The sequence below is a fragment of the Emys orbicularis genome, chromosome 16, assembly GCF_028017835.1.
Source record: "Emys orbicularis isolate rEmyOrb1 chromosome 16, rEmyOrb1.hap1, whole genome shotgun sequence".
NCBI lineage: Eukaryota > Metazoa > Chordata > Testudines > Emydidae > Emys > Emys orbicularis.
The window spans coordinates 7,067,056-7,083,460 of record NC_088698.1 but is presented as its reverse complement, the minus strand read 5'-3'; the positions used below and the strand labels follow the sequence as shown (position 1 = coordinate 7,083,460).

At 47.0% G+C, this 16,405-nt stretch overlaps 1 protein-coding gene across 1 annotated transcript in view; it reads left to right on the top strand.

Moving 5' to 3' along the window:
- Nucleotides 1–16,405, top strand: part of RBM19 (RNA binding motif protein 19) — a 111,965-nt gene that overhangs the window by 17,819 nt on the left and 77,741 nt on the right. The window contains exons 14-20 of the mRNA XM_065417675.1: nucleotides 1,017–1,127; nucleotides 2,707–2,907; nucleotides 3,526–3,643; nucleotides 10,553–10,707; nucleotides 12,499–12,559; nucleotides 14,879–14,958; nucleotides 15,402–15,457. Coding sequence (XP_065273747.1) covers nucleotides 1,017–1,127; nucleotides 2,707–2,907; nucleotides 3,526–3,643; nucleotides 10,553–10,707; nucleotides 12,499–12,559; nucleotides 14,879–14,958; nucleotides 15,402–15,457 — 782 coding nt within the window. The remainder of the gene's footprint in view (nucleotides 1–1,016; nucleotides 1,128–2,706; nucleotides 2,908–3,525; nucleotides 3,644–10,552; nucleotides 10,708–12,498; nucleotides 12,560–14,878; nucleotides 14,959–15,401; nucleotides 15,458–16,405) is intronic.

Sequence of the window (16,405 nt, the reverse complement as noted above, 5' to 3'; positions counted from 1 at the left end):
TAGAATCCGACTGCTTTTATTTAATACCCAAGTAGCTCCTAGCTCTCGTGTGAAGAGAGCCTGTTGGATGTGATGGATGTAATGTTGGTTTAGGCAGCATGGCACAGATTTCAAGGTTTGCCCTGCTCAGGTCACTATATTCACGTGTTAACTCTGAAACCTAATGAGAGATCAGAGGGCAGATATTCAGAGAACGTAAGTGCACAAGTATAGTAGAATCCCTCTTTGAACTAATTGAGGGTTGAGGAGTTCATAAAAAGGAAGATCTCAAAGTTACAGTTCGTGCAGGGCATAAGCTGCAGTGTGGCGCCCTGCATCACTTGTTCTTCAAAGCAGTGCAAAGCCATTTTCAGTGCATTGACAGCATCAGAACGTGCAGGGATGTTGACTTGTTCTTCATTAACATCGCTTTTGTTGTGTGATAATATTTTTGGTTTGTTTTTGTTTTTTTGTTTTTTTCCCCTCCCTGTGGGGAAAAAATGGTTCCTATAACTGGTTATTCGTAACACCGGTGTTCGTAAAATCCTGGCTGTATTGTATGTGCCTAATTTGCTTCACAATTACTGCAGTTGTGTGCTCATAACTACACACAAGTGGCCAAGTAGACACCAGCTGAAATAGCTGTGGTCCTAAAACCACCCTACGTAACACTTTACTGCTGCATTCAGCACCATTCTTTTCACTAGCTGAGGCTTGAATCGTGCCCTCAGTTACAAGGGGTGGAATTCCCATGGGAGTTGCATCTGCGTAACAGCACGGAATGTGGACCTAAAAGCTGAGTTATGGCCTACGAGTCATCAGCTAACCTCAGGGTGACGTCCTGGCTTGACTGAAGTCAGCGGAGCCAAGATTTCATCCTCTGTCTGTATGCAAACCTCCAGTTAGGCCAGAGTCTGAGTGGCCTGGGTGTTGCAGGTGCTCGGCACCTCTATAGTTTAGGCCTGTTATTACCGGTGTAGTTTATGCTCCTGGCTTTGTCACTCTGTGGATTTAACCACTGTTGCTCTCGTTTGCAGGAAGGCAAAGGCAGCGTGGCCGTGAGGGTAGCTCTGGGCGAAACCCAGCTAGTCCAGGACGTCCGCCAGTTCCTGATGGACAATGGAGTCAGCCTGGATTCCTTCAGTCAGGTGAGGCGCTTCAGTAGCTCCGGCTCAGCAGAGACCCTGCTCGCTGCAGCAGCAGATGGCTTATTTCTTCTCACCTTAGTGTCCGGATATTCAGGGGGTCGGGCGTTCAGGAGAGAGTGTTACAGGATAATGGCGTGGGGGCGCTCTCTGTGTAGGGCTGGGTCACTCCTCTATAAAAACTTGAACGGTGAACAGCAGAGAGAACAGTCTGTACGTTGGCAGTCTGCTCCTGGCTTAGCTGGGTGCGAAGAGGATTGGGAACATTGGCCTTTCAGCTCTCTTGATCACATGGTGCGCAACACACATGAACCGTGAGGCTCCTTCCCCGCCTGACATCCCATTGTTTCCTAGTGCTTAGTCCTTACAATGCCATGGCTGGAAGCTGAGGAAAACCCTAAACTTTGGAGTCAGTGGCACTAGGATTTGGGATGTTTCTTCTCCAACTTCCAGGGAAGGTGAACACATTTGACCTGGCTCCCTTCAGCCTCCTGTCTCTAGAAATCTCCCTTCAGGGCTTTTCAGTCTGCTTGTGTTCTCCTCCGGGAGGTCGGGGGGCGGGGGGGGGAGGGATCGCACAGTGGTTTGAGCATTGGCCTGCTAAACCCAGGGTTGTGAGTTCAATCCTTGAGGGGCGGGGATCTGGGGCAAAAATCTGTCTGGGGATTGGTCCTGCTTTGAGCAGGGGGTTGGACTAAATGACCTCCTGAAGTCCCTTCCAACCCTGATAGTCTGTGATTCTGCAACTCCATCAGAAGCCTCAGGATAATCTCAAAGAGATTCTGAGATGCTTGAGTATAAAAATGTGAACTACAAAGTCCCTACTCCATTTTTTTTCTGGTTTTCTGTTTCACAGAGATGGATTTTTTTTTTTTTTTTTTGGTCCAGTTTTGAGTAGAATAAAAACAGCCATGTCTGAAATGGGTGCTAGGCTAGAATAACCGGCACGGCATCTTTGCATGCTAAACATCGCTGTGCACAGACCTCATCAGCACAGCTCCGAGGATAGGGTTTCCTGGCTGACGGCTGGTGCAGGACCAGCTGAACGATCACAGCTCATTAATAGTTCTCATCCTTCCCTCTCCAGCCCTTAATATCCACGTGTAAGTGTTAAATAAGTCAGTTTAGGGTTATGTACTATCTTCTCCCCACCCAAGTATCTCAAATGGTGGGGGGTTGATCCTGATCCCCTCAACTCCCATTGAAGTCAGTTGCTGAGATTGCTCAGCACCTTGCAGGATTGAACCCTAGATTCACCCACCACAGAGATGCGTCCAGCCTGGAGTGGGACGTGGCAGCTGTTTGAATGCACGCAGCAGTACGAAGTTAGCTGAGCTGCAAATGGAGAACAGCAGTGGGTGTGAATGTATTGTACCGTTGGGAACTGATGTGCCCCGTGAGTGAATGGAGTTTGTCTATTGGGCCTGCATGTCAGTCAGGAAGGGCATTTTACACAGCTCTTTGTGGGTTTGCAGTGTATCCTGGAAGCATATGAAATGGAGCAGGGGGGGCCCCAAAGTCTCAGACCCCTTATAAGAATCCTCCTCTGTATTGTTCCTCCTCCCCCCCCCCCCCTTTTCAGGCTGCTGGAGAACGGAGTAAAACTGTGATCCTAGTGAAGAACCTCCCTGCCGGCACTAAAGTGGTGGAGCTGGAGGAGGTCTTTGGCCCACATGGCAGCCTCGGGCGAGTGCTGCTCCCGGAAGGAGGGATCACAGCCATTGTGGAATTCTTGGAGCCCACGGAGGCCAAGCGAGCCTTCACCAAGCTGGCCTACTCCAAGGTAAGCCTGGGGACAGCAACGTGCATCATCTGATGCGGAACTCGCATTTCGGGATAGGGGATCCAGGCTAGGCAGGCTAATGCAAATCCACCCTCTTCTCTGTCCCAGCATTGGCACTTTGAGAAGCCAGGTAGGAATAATTTGATCAGGTATCAGTATCTTAAAGCCTCAGATGTAATCATTAGTAATCAAATTCAAAAGGGTGCAAGTTCTTGCTCAATGTGGAGGGGCTGAGGGAAGCAATCTCTAGAAGTGGGGAGAGGATCAGGGCACTTTTAGGAGAATAAAATCCCGCCCCCCTCCCCCCATGTTGCTAGCAAAAGTCACCGCTGTTAGCAACGCGCGGCGTAAAGTCTAGTTATAAAAATCTCCGCTGTTTCCTGGGCCTTCGGTACTGTTCAAACTCAGCCCTAGAGAAGGCTGCTGAACCCCCAGTGAGAACACACCCTGCGGGGAGAGCATGCGGCTGTGCCTTTAACCTCCAACCAGCTTCCATCTCCTGTAATATGTCCCCTGAGAAGGTAGAGCTGAGATTTGAACTTATGCTCCCTCCCCTCCATCCCCAAAGTCACTTCTTCCCTGTCTTGTAGACATCCCTTGTATCTGTCACCCTTGCAGTTTCAGCACGTCCCTCTGTATCTCGAGTGGGCTCCCATGGGTGTCTTTTCCTGCCCACCCCCTGAGAAGAAACAGCCTGAGATTCCAGGAGAGGAAGGAGAAGCCAGGCTGGGAACTGGTAAGAATTTTGACTTGGCGGAGGAGGTATTTACTGTAGTGTGTGTGATCCTGCTCTTCCTGTAGAGCAGTGGCCATGCTGTTCTTGTCCTAACTGGATGAGAACCTCTGCCTTACTTGAAGTCCCCTCTTGAAGTTGCTTTGAGGATCGTGTGTCTAGAGATGAGCAGAGCTTCGCTTCCCCCATCATTCTGCAGGGCGCTCGACTGCTGACCTGGGAAAGCAGCCGTCTCTAGATCTAAGCACTACAGCAGTGCACTTGCTTGCTGCTGCCCTTCTCTCCCTTTGGGTTTTTGGAAGCCAATGCTGGTGTTGGAAATGGGGTTAAGAGTTGGCGCACTAGCGGGGTTCAGTTGGTAGCATGTGTGAGGTCAGAGGGGTGAATAGAGCCAAGCTGTTAAGCAGTGTGGGAGAATGATTGTGGCTCAGAAATGCAGGGGCAGCGTTATTAATTTGTGTTACCATAGCACCCAGCGGCCCTAGTCACAGACCAAGACCACATTGTGCTAGGTGCTGTACAAGCGCACAACAAAAATATGGTTCCTGACACAAGCGGCTTACAATCAAAGTACAACATAAGAGGCAACAGATGGCTGTTGACGTGCTGGGGAGTACAAGTGAATGGTGAGACAGTGTTGGGCAGCGTGAGTGGTAGAGGTCTGTGCACACCAAGAGCCTGACCGTTGCCATGTTTTGCATAGGCATCCTGACAGAGGAGGGATCTGGAGGAGGGGAATGAGGTAGGTGAGCCGTTTATGGGCAGCGCCTCCCAAGCATACGGAATAGTGCAGGAGAAAGCACAGAGGGGTTTGGAAATTTAAAAAGTGGGCAGTGGACAGAGGCGTAGCGAGCGCCCTCCGTACCCTCCGACCGGAGGGGGCCCCGCAAGGAAGGGGGCCCCTAAAAGTGGCAAAATAAATACCGCATTCCAGTTTCTGCATTGTAAGGGGCCCCGCCCGGACATATGTTCGGAGGGGGCCACCGTTCGGAGGGGGCCACGTTCTTTGTTGCTACGGCCCTGGCAGTGGAGGATGGCCTCATGGGCCGAATGTCGCCAGCAAATGAGACTCTATGAAGGGCCTTGAAAGTGATGCTTATCTTTGATGTGACAGAGAAGGGGGAGCCAGGGGAAGGATGCAAAGAGTCAAAGCGATGGGCAAGGGAAATGATCTTTGAAGCCGCATTCTGAATGGCCGTGAGCGGGGGTTTGTCAAGGCCAGAGAAGGATGCTCCAGGAATCAAGCCGCGAGGTGATGAGAATTTTGTAGCTGTGTGCATGGATAAGAGGGGCCGTATCGTAGAGGTGTTATGCCCAAAGAATCGGCAAGATTTTAGATGCAGCCTGGATGTGAGGACCTAGAGAGAGGTCTGAGTCGAAGATGACACTCAGGTTGCAGGTCTGGATGGTGGTATCCCATCGTTGAGAAAGGAGGTAGCGGGGAGGGCCTGCAGGGGAAGATTAGGAGCTTGGGCTTAACCATGTTTAGCTTGAGCTGGTGTTTAGAGATTCATGAGGCAGTGTCAATGGCAGGCTGAGTTTTTAGTCTAGACAGGAGACAGGGCTGGAGTGAAGAGGTATCTCTGAGTTGTCAGCACAGAGATAGTTGTTGAATCTGTGTTTGCCAACGAGATTACCCAGAAATGAGGTGCAGAGGGAGAGGAGAAGAGGACCAAAGACAGCCCTAAAGAACCCCCACAGGGAGTTGAAGGGTGGATGAGGAGGATCCCCCAAGGAACATGCTAAAGGAGCGATTAGAGAGGTAGGAGAGGACAGAGTCAGGGAAGCCATGGGAGGACAAGACTTCAAGAAGAGCACAGATGTCTGTCGAGAAGGATGAGGATGGAATATTTGATAGGATAGAGAAGGGGGAGCCAGTGAAGAGATGCAAAGAGAAATTGCTTGCTTAGACTTTCCCCTTATTCGGCCTTAACGCAAATGCAGTGTGGACCAAGAAAATGTGCATCTTGCTTGGTTGCAATAGCGATTATGCTTCATGTGCTTTAGTATTAGTACTGGTGTCCAGTCCAAAAATATGCAAATTCCTTTGTTGAAGGAGGGTGATTTGAGGAGTTTCAGGAAAACTAGGCAGATGAGATTAAAGCCAGGCCAAAAAAGGCAGGAAGTGTCTGGTTGAAGACCTTTTTTCCTGCTCCTGAAACACACACATTGCTAGAAGATGGCACTCATGCCCGGGGCCGAACAATGTAGCAATCGTGCTAGTCTCATTGCCAGTCTCCGCTTTGTGTCTATGAAGCCCAGCCAGTGGGAGAACTTTGAAACCAGTGAATGTTTCTGGCTTTGTGCGAGGATCTATGGTGGCTTCTGTTGAAGCTTCTGATCTTGAGCCTTCAGCAGCCAGTCAGGGGGAACACAGGGCATGTTCAGTGCCTTGAGACGCTCAGGATTGTTCCTGATACAGAGTCTCTGGTGCTCAGTGTAGGCCATTTTTAAATGTCTTGGTGGATGGGACTAACTCCACTTGCAGTGGAGATGATCACACTGTCTAGGATCTTGCCATTAGTTGAGGCACTCCTGAGACTGTCAAATCTGGTGACTTTAGAGGTGGCCTCACTGACGCTTAGATACTGAAGTGACAGCTGATGGGTAATATTTCTGCTTTAGAAAGGGTATTATGATTATCATTATTATTATTATAGCCCAGACCTGAAGAAGAGCTCTTCAGAAGCTCGTCTCGTTCACCAACAGAAGTTGGTCCAGTAAAAGATGTTGCCTCACCCATCTTGTGTCTCAGTTATTCCAAGAAGCAGCATAAATAGCTTACAAGGACTCTATACAGGCCACCACCCCGACTAGAGAGTTCTCTCCTTGTGCACGGTTGGTATAAATGGAGACTGAGCTCTACAAGGAGGGTCGGAGAAGCAGTCCCAGAACAAAAGGACGAGCAAGGCCAATCTGCTGCTGTTACTTAACATGCAGCAGTGCCTGTGGGTCTCAACCAGGTCAGGTCCCCGTTGTGCCAGGTGCTGTGTGAACATATAGCAATTACAGTCTCTGCCCCAGAGAGCTTAGTCTGAAAGGCAAGACAGATGAGGTGGATGAAAGGAATGGTTTTTGGGGGAATGATGAGATCGTTGTTACAGCATCTGACTAGGACTTGGAAGAGCTGAGTTCAATTCCTGACTCTGCCACAGCCTCCCAGGATGAGTCATTGAATCTACCCAGTGCTTCAGTTTCCCCATCTGTAAATTGGGGGCAGTGCTTTCCTACCCCACAGAGGTGTTGAGAATAAAATCCCTCAGTGACTTCGGGGTGATGGGATAGCATGGTGATGAGGGCCCTATCAGTACTGAGATAGGAAGGAAGGATGAAGTAACACCAACAGTAGCTGTGATGGGGCGATTTAGTGTAGACAAGTATCAGGAGGTAGCCATGTTAGTCTGTATCCATCTGAAGAAGTGGGTTTTTTACCCACAAAAGCTTATGCCCAAATAAATCTGTTAGTCTTTAAGGTGCTACCGGACTCCTTGTTGTTTTAGTATAGACAACATGACATGAAAGCAGATCGACCCCCTCCCCCAAACTTTATAACAAAGCCTGTTATTGACAGAATTTCCCCATCAGAGAGAGGGGATCGACACAGCTGAGCACATGCCTGTTTTCTGCATGTGTTACATGGTGCCCTCCTCTAAGGGTCTAAAGAACCTAATTGAAGGGCCAGGCCTGAGGATCCCAGCTTTGATTGAACAAAGGAAGGGCCCAGACCAGCTGATCGCCTGGCTGGCAGGTCATGGAGCAGCGTGTGCATTTGTGTGCTTGCCTGTGTTAATTTCAAGCCCCACTGCACGCCTTGTGTGGGTGAATTCCCACTGCTCTTATGGTAAGGACGTGACCTTTTTTATGTCTTTCCCCTCCCCATCCCTGGGGCTTTTAGCATTGCTCTTGCATATTTGGGGCCTTAAACACTTTTAAAACCAGTACGGAAGGAGGTTGGATAGCTGAGGGTTTATTATTTGTATTTATTTTTTTCCCTGGAAGCCTTTGCAAGACCATCAGGGAGGTGGAGGGAGCTGATGAAAAGCTTTTCCCATTCCAGGCCCTGGGGGAGGGACAAAGATAGGAGCAGCTGTTTTATCTCCCCATAACCGAGACCCTCACCTCCAGATAAAGGGCTTTAAGCCCAGGAGCTCCTGGAAAGCTGCTTCGGTTTGATAATGGTCTTTGCTGTCAGCCTCTGGCACCGTATGCCTGGGGGAAGGTGTGGGAGGGAGGCAGCAGTAAATTCCTTAGTCTGATTACAGCAGAGCCCCATGTGGCTGTGTGTGACTGTTGTGTTAACCGCAGATGGAGGCACCTTTCCCCCACCCTAAATCTTTCCCCTCTTCCAACCCAGTTGTCTTCAAAACCAATGAATTTTCTACTCAAGTTTGCTGATTTCCAGCAATTGCTAAAAGTTTCTCTTGCAATTAAGAGTGAAAGTGCTTGGCCAGAAAAAAAAAAGACACTCTTTCAGGGCAGAAGAAATTTCCAGTTGATCACTTGTTGCCCTGACTTGTCTGGTTCTAAGCAGCTCTTTAACCAAAGCAGGGATCTGGGTATGCTCTGGAACCAACCCAGCTCATGGCCCTGTTGTCTCAGCAGAACATTCCTATTCAGCGGGATAGCAGATGACCAGCAGTTTTGGAAGGGCTCAGTACAAAGGGTAGATGCAGTAGGAAGGCCAAGCTAGGCATACGTCTGGTGGCACCACGTCCGCCTTCCGGCACCTCTCTAGTGGAATGAGTCAGATCCTGCTCCTCTTGGAGACAATAAAAACTCCAACCACCTCCCATGAATTATAGTGGGGCGAGATAAGGCTGATCCAAAGCCCCGTGCAGTCAGTGTCAAGATCCCTGTTAACTTCAGTGTGCTTTGGATGAGGCCCAAAGGCTTCAAGAGATCTCTTACACCTTCCTCTGAAGCATCTTATGCTGATCACGAGGTGATGTGGTTTGGCAACTCGTGCGTATGTGGTGAGGCCTGGAGAGAGCTGTTGGTGCCATGCTGGAGTGAGAGAGGGGAATTGCAGTCAGCAGTGGAGATGCCCAGGGTAGGCACTAAAGCTAAGGAATTAGGCAAAGCACCACATTTGGTGCTCGGATACAATGGTAGTGGAGGGCTAGGTGAGCCTTTAGAGAGATTGGGGGTATAGTGATAGCTGTATGACTGCTTCTCGGCTCTCTGTTGTTTCTGGAGCTGCCTTTGGTTTTGCACCCCAGCTTTTCTGCAGAGGAGAGAGCCCAGGAGCCTGGCTGTTGGCAATACCTTCCTCTCTGGGTGGGTGTGTTTCAGTCACTCTTCTACCTTGCCTTGGTGCCGGGTGGGAAGGAGGAGAGCATGTGGGTTTGAGTTGCTGATAATGCCGGAAGCCAATCATGGGTTGTTCACTAACGCCAGCATTTGGAATGGAGATGGGAGCAGGTGGCGGATGGAGATGTTGGAGTTCCCCACTCTGCATGTACATCATTTTCTGGGAAGTTTGGGGCACAAGGCAAATCTCCAGTTTAGATTCTGATATTAGCCTCACGCTCTGCGTTGTGCATCTCTCCTGAGCCTGCCTTTCCCTTTCTCACTCCTCTCCACCTCCTTTCTGGACAGCCTCTCCAACTTCCTCAGTTGTTGAACAATGGGTGTGAAAGGGCCTTCCTCAGAGAAATGTGAAGTTCTTTTTCTTTTCTCTTTGAGGCAGAGATAGGACGGTTGCATGTTCCACTGATGTTAAAAGGACAACGTTATCATTGTTGCCATTTCCATTAAAGCATAAAAGGGCCATTTCATGCCAGAGCTCTTGAAGATTAATTAGAAGTTTAATACATTCGGTTTGTTTTTTGAAAGTGGAAAAAGGCCGGGGGAGTCTTTGTGGCGCTCGCTGTGGTGAGCGAGTTGAACGAGTATGGACAAAAACCCGTGAAGATCCCTTTCATGTACACAACTCTTTAAAACCTGGTTACAGCCCCCAACAAAATGGAATGAAGCAGAAGCTGTTCACGAAGGGGATGTGTTGGCACAGCGAACATGACTGAAGATTGGCCCATAAACTATTAAAAAATGAGACCCAGCATTTGCTACCCTGTTGATTCTAGGATGTTGTGCAGAGGGGATTCTGTTGTCTCTCAGTGCTGGAGGTTCCTCTGTGGTGCACTAAACTGAAGCTGAGGTGATGCAGTTGTGTTAGTAATGGCGGTTCCCAGGTGCTACTCTGTAATATGGTGAGTGCCAGGGAACGCTACAGCAGAGTCATCATTAATTGTGGTATTTCAGAAGAGCAGTACAATTGTGTGTTGATTCCCAAATGCTATGATCTGTATTGTAGTTCAGCTGAGTAAGGTCTATAGATCATGGAAAATAAACTAACAGAGCAGATGCACTACTGTATTGGCCGGGTGCTTTAGGAGCATGGCTGCCATCTTGAACCTGATCCTCAGTTGTCCTTTTATCCAGTCAGTGAGTTGAGTATTTTGAGGTATTTTATGCACCGATGCAGGAGTAGACCTTGTACGTCAGATACTTGATTAGCAGCCTATACTGGAGTAGTAGTGGGTATTTCAGGCCATTGTTGAGGGATACTTGTAGAGCTGTACAAGAGCCCAGGGTTGGAGCAAGTATCTACCTAGGCTTGTCACCATAGTGTCTGGACTCCTGGGAAATAGGATGGCGTAGGTCAGAATTCAAGGATGTTAGAAGAACAATACATGGCTTACACTAGCTATCCATGCTGTGGCTGCGTGTCCAAGACCATCAAGTTCACCCACAAAACTGTTACTAAATGCAGCTGGAGAGAGGAGTCATTGTAGTCTGGGCATTGATGGCTCCGACGGTGGGGTCAAAATACAATAAATCCCTTCAGTCTCTTGAACTGCCTGGAGTTAGTTACGTTTTATGGTGTTTATGGTTTGTTCTCTTGCTTTACAGCTGGTGATGAAACTGAGGAAGCTAAAAAGGGCTCAGAAAAAATAGCAGTAGATGAGGAGGAGGAGGAGGAGGAGGAGGACGAGGAGAGTGTTCCAGGATGTACTCTGTTCATCAAAAACCTCAACTTTGCCACCACAGAAGATACGCTGAAGGAGGTGAACAAAGGGAGAGGTGGTGGGACTAGGTGTTGCATGTATCCAGCAATGTTCTGTTTAGATGGAGCAGCTCGGTTTGAGTGGTTTGGTCAGGGTCAAACAGTGAGTTTGTGGCTCAGCCTGGATTTAAGTCCTTCAGCTGCTCTACTGTTTGGTATTTTAAAGCTATCGATAAAGCATTCGTCAGTACATATCTTTCATCCGAGCCTCTACAAACATTGAGCCTCCTCTGGCCCTTATGAGGAAGGTCTCATAGCCATTTTGCTAGGGTAAAGAGTAGTAGAGAGGTGAGGTAGCTTTCCTAAGGACATACAGTAAGTCAGTGGCAGAGCCAGGAAGAGTAACCTGAAGTTCCTTCTGTTTCCTTTCCCAGCCACTAAACAACTCTCCCTTTTGCTGGTTGGAGACAGTAGATGTAGCTATAGACCATGCTAGAGCTGTTCTCCGGCTTGGTTGTGAAAATATTATCCTGCCCAGATTGGGGCTGGTGGTAACTTTGAATGCCCAGAGAATCATTCAGTTGGGTTTTTTCATTCACATCAATTGTCATGTTAGAGGGCAGTCGAGTAGACTGTCTACCTGGAAAGTTTACCAGCCCAGGCAGTTTTCAAAGGCTAACTTAATTGCTTAGACATCTCTAGCAATCCATCTCCAGACTACAGGGTGTTATCCCATCCTGTGTCCCAGTAGAGGTGCCCCATTTCCCTTCTCTTTCATGCCTCGCTCACTGTTGAAACACCAAATGTTTCAATAATCTCCCATACAAGTAGTCAAAATTGGAGGAAACTTATCCATCCTCCTTTTTACTGCCCCATGTTTCCTTCCTGTATATATCATGAATCCAAAGGCCTTGAATTTGTGAAGTTGATGTGTTTAAGGGAACCACAAACTCCTGTAGATTCACCGGTACCTAATTAGGTCCAATCCCTTATATTTACATTAGGGCTGCGCAGCATATAATTAAGCTTGGCAGAATTCAGTTTTTATTTTTTATAATTTTGATGGATAATAGCAATGTTGATTGCTAGCATTTTTTTGTTTTAAACTTTCACAGTTGTGGGAAATTATAGGAGGGGTTAGACCGGGGGGGGGGTGGGTAGTGTCAAACAGTTATTTAACGACAGTAGATGTTGAGATTCAACAAGCTAAAGCTTTCTAACTGTTAAAACATAAACTGTCAACGTCACATGTCAAAATATACAAAGTAAAAGTCCTTAAATTGTAGTTCTCAAGCAGCATTTTTCATTGCCTCTGTTTCAGTTTTGATTATCATTGATAGAAATATTTTTTCGTGTGTGTGTACACGGTGAAATCCACGTTTACCGACTTTTGCCAATAAAAATCGAATCCTTCCAAGCCTACATATAACACAGCCGGGCTGCCACAGGCACTTTTTGGTACCTCCCCTGCGGTACTGGAAAGAGAAATAGTCTAAGGATATTGTAATGAATTGGCAATTGTTAGACAGCTTTTGAAGGAGCCAGTGTTTGGGTGGAAGCATTCTTTTAAGTACTTCGGTATTCTGTAGCAATGATCTAAACCACTGCAGCTTTCCATAGCTATAGTGCAGTGTGTTGGATAATTACTGAGAGAGTGTTTTAAATAAAGGCTGTCACAATAGAATGCATGACGTGTGTCTTTTCCTTGTTCAGTGTGCGTGTCTCTCTCTCTCTCTCTCTCTCTCTCTGTGGGTTGACTTTGTCTGTTTCAGTTGCTACAGAAGGGGAACGTTGTCAAAGGGTTACACTTTAATTACAAAGAGAACTAAGGACCGTGTAAAATTCTTTGCAGATGTTTTCCAAAGTGGGAGCTGTGAAGAGCTGCACAATCTCAAGGAAGAAAGACAAAGCAGGTACTCCTATGAATCGCTGTGCATTTCCTTCTGCTTGGGTTGGTCATGGTGATGCCTTCCGCGTTCATCTGTGTGGGCAATTGGATAGTTGATGTTAAAAATCTTCATTATGTGCCCAGAAATGCATATGTTGAATGACTGAAAACGTAAGCCCCAAAAATCAAGTGCTGATTAAACCGGGAAGGTCATGCACCAAAGGTAAGTATTAAACCATGGTGGGACTCGTAGTGGGTCAGCTGAAGGCTCCGTGAAAAAGTCATAAGCTCTACTTCATGCCATGGGCTTGTGAAGAGTTCAGTCAGTTTTAAAAAGAAACCTCACAGGCACATCTGCCTGCCCAGCCCCGTGTTTGCTCATGATCTGTGGTACACACATGATCTGGTTTAAGGACAGAACCATGTCTGGTTTCACTCTACCTTCCAGGATAATCAACTTCTGTCACTGAAGAAGGACTTCTGTAGCTTAGTGCCATCCAAGTTTGGAAACTTGCCATTGTATTTGCTGCTCAGGGCCTTGCTTATGGATCCCTGAAGTTATGATACTATGAGCCTGTTTCCTAAAAGAGTTGCATGGCCTTGGGTGTTGAAAATTTTTGCTGAATGAGGAAATAATTAAAGGGCTGTAGATCAAGTTAGCTTTTCATCGTCGTCTCTAGCGAATGGCCCATGCTTCAGCACATAACCTTGAACTGATAAGAATGACCATATAGGGACTATGCTAGTTTGCATCTCTTCTGTGTTGCTTAGAGGGACAAGTGAAATTTAGGGCACAACCTAGGTGATAAAGTGAAAGACAGCAGATAATGTTCTCTGGCTTGTAAATAGATCTCAATCCTTCACTCCCTTGCCAAGACATTTGCACAGCGGTTTGGAGAAGACCTAATATGTATGAGCCCTATGCTCCTGGCTCTGTAGCAGCAGTTAGTTAGTTTTTTTTATAGAATATCAGGGTTGGAAGGGACCTCGGGAGGTCATCTAGTCCAACCCTCTGCTCAAAGCAGGACCAATCCCCAGACAGATTTTTACCCCAGTTCCCTAAATGGCCCCCTCAAGGATTGAACTCACAACCCTGGGTTTAGGAGGCCAATGCTCAAACCACTGAGCTATCCCTCCCCCCCTTCTATATCTGCGCACTTGCTGTACTGCTGACATCCCCAGTGGTGTGGATAACCAGCAAGGGATGAATAGTCATTCTGTCAGCTGCTGAGGCCTTTGGAAGTAAAGGGAGAAGTCTGTGCCTGGCAAGTGGGAATAGGGCCACCCTAAAGGGCTGACACTGTTTTTACATTAACCAATGGGAGAGTGGAGAGCATGAAATCGTTGGTTCTTTTCCCCAAATTAATTGAGCTCCAGGTTTGGAATTATTTAACAAGCAGTTTCCATTCACATATATAGGACGAGAGTTCAGGCCCCCATATGCTGGGCACTGAATGTACGCAGAGACAGCCTCTCACCCCAAAGAGCTTCCCCTATAAATACGACAAAGGACATATTGTCTCCACTTCACAAATGGTCAATGAGCACACGCAGTTTAAATGAGCTGCCTATGGATACATGGGATTTTTGTGGCAGAGCCAGTTCTCTTCTGACTCTTAAACCAGGGCTCTAGCCAAAAGCCCATCCTTTCTGCCGAGGGATCTACCTAGACGACAGACTAATTTAAGGGTCCATTTATAATTGTTTTATTGGCTTGTGCAACGTATTTCCTCCTTGATGGCCAGAGTGAACTCTTTGGTGGGTTTCAGATGAAAAATACAGTCAAAACTCCAGACTCAGATTTTACATCCATCTAAAAGGAAGCATACATTATTAGGGGGGGTAACTTTTGTCTGAATCAGGCACGTTAGGAATGCCTGTGTCTGGATTATGGTGAAAATTTCATTCTAAAAGTTTACCACTGCAGCAGTGCAGGAAAACCCTGTGCATGAACAAATTTGTATGTAAGCAATATGATCACTGACCTTTTATGCGCATAGCTATCATTTCTGTAGGACCGATGGTTAGTGTTTTGTTTAGTTGCATTCACAAAAGTTACATATGAAATGGATTTCCACTATACCCAGGTGTTGTACAACTTTCTTTGCATCATCCCTAGGGTGACTGTATCCTGAAATGTCACCATATCAGTTAGTTTTTTAATTCCCCATGGCTCCTTTGTGGCAGGTTTAGTCCAGCAAAGTTCACCCCATTTCTAGCAGCGTTGATTCACTTTTTCGTTGTCTGTCATTAACCAGTCACAAGGGCCTATCCATTGTACAGGCCACTATCGAATGCTTTTCGCCAAAGCGTTTACGGGGCTCTTTCCTTCCCTTTCTGACAGGCACTTTTCTTCCTATGGGCTTTGGATTTGTGGAGTACAAGAAACCAGAGCATGCTCAGAAAGCCCTCAGACAGCTCCAGGTAACCATGGGTGACGCAGGCAAAGGGGAGGAGTGGGTGGGTCATGAGGCACCGAGAACCCTTCTAATATTTGTTTTTCAGTAGTTACCTACAGGCTGCGACTGAGGTCAGAGCCCCATTGTGCTGAGTGTCGAACATACCCCTAGTGAGACGGTCCCTGCCCCCAAAGGACCCACAAACTAAAGACAAAGGCTGGGAGGGGAAGTAACTCGCTCAACATCACATCAGTGGCACAGTTGGGATTAACTCAGGTGTCTTGACTCCTATGCCAATGCCCTGGCCACTAGACCACACTGCTTCCCCATCTGTATTGTGTACTCTTCACCTGTATTAGCTGAGCTTGGGTGAAGGAGAGGTGGGAGGAAGGAGAATTGAGATGTAAAACTCCTTCTCCATTTTTAAGGTCTCTTTCTTTTTGCAAACGTTGTAACTTGCTTTTTTAGGGTTGCTCAGTAGATGGCCATCAGCTGGACGTGAAGATCTCCGAAAGGGCCATCAAGTAAGTCTGCCTGATTCCTGTCTGACTTCTCTGCACCAAATAGACTTAAGCAGCAACAGCCCTTGATTGCCCAGAATGGCTCGTTCATTTCTTTACAATATGGTTGCTGGTGGCGCTTTGTAATTCGGGTGGTGAATAGTGCCAGTCTTAAATACACATTTACCTGGTACGCTGGAACCATCCTAGCGTATGGAACAAATGTTTTTCCTGGGCTCTTTCAGATGATCAGGTGTAGGTCTTCAAAAATAGCAGTTGTGATGGTGTTAGTCCAGTGTACTAACTCAAAGGTGTAGCCAGTTGTTTGACTGCACGCGCTGTTCGTTCTTAAAAATGTTAGAGACCAAATAACTAATTTTAGCCACATTTATTGTCTAAAGGCAAAGTCGGACAATTTGAAAAGGAAACATACATACCTTCCCTCTGGGAAGCAATCCTTATCTCGCAGCGTGTTCACCTTGCGCACAAGTTGTGCTTCAACGATACACGTTGCAACTAGTAGTATTTATAGTATGCTTTTTTACAGGTTACAGAATGCTTTGCATATCACTTAAAGTTTAAGTTTAACCCACTGGTTTATGCCAGCTTTGTCCTTAGTACCTCCCTATATTTTCCCATATCTTGGGTTGAATTGCTGCATTCCAAGTGTTGATGAGCCATGAAAATACTCCCAAAGTGTACTTGGTACAAAGGGTTCCTGCATCCTTGCTTTGACAAGTTTCCTATTTTCTAATGCCAAAGCTGATTTCTGCTTTGCAGAGTGTTGTGGGATGTATGACATAGGTGAACAGAATTGTGGGAAGAGCATAATACATTCAGTTAACCTAATTTCCCATCACTGATGTATATTATATTAATACTGTGTGCATAATACCTATTAATATGGTATATTTTTGGCCAACAAGTGGATAGGAATAAATGAAATTTGAGGTGGGAATCTGTTTTTATTAG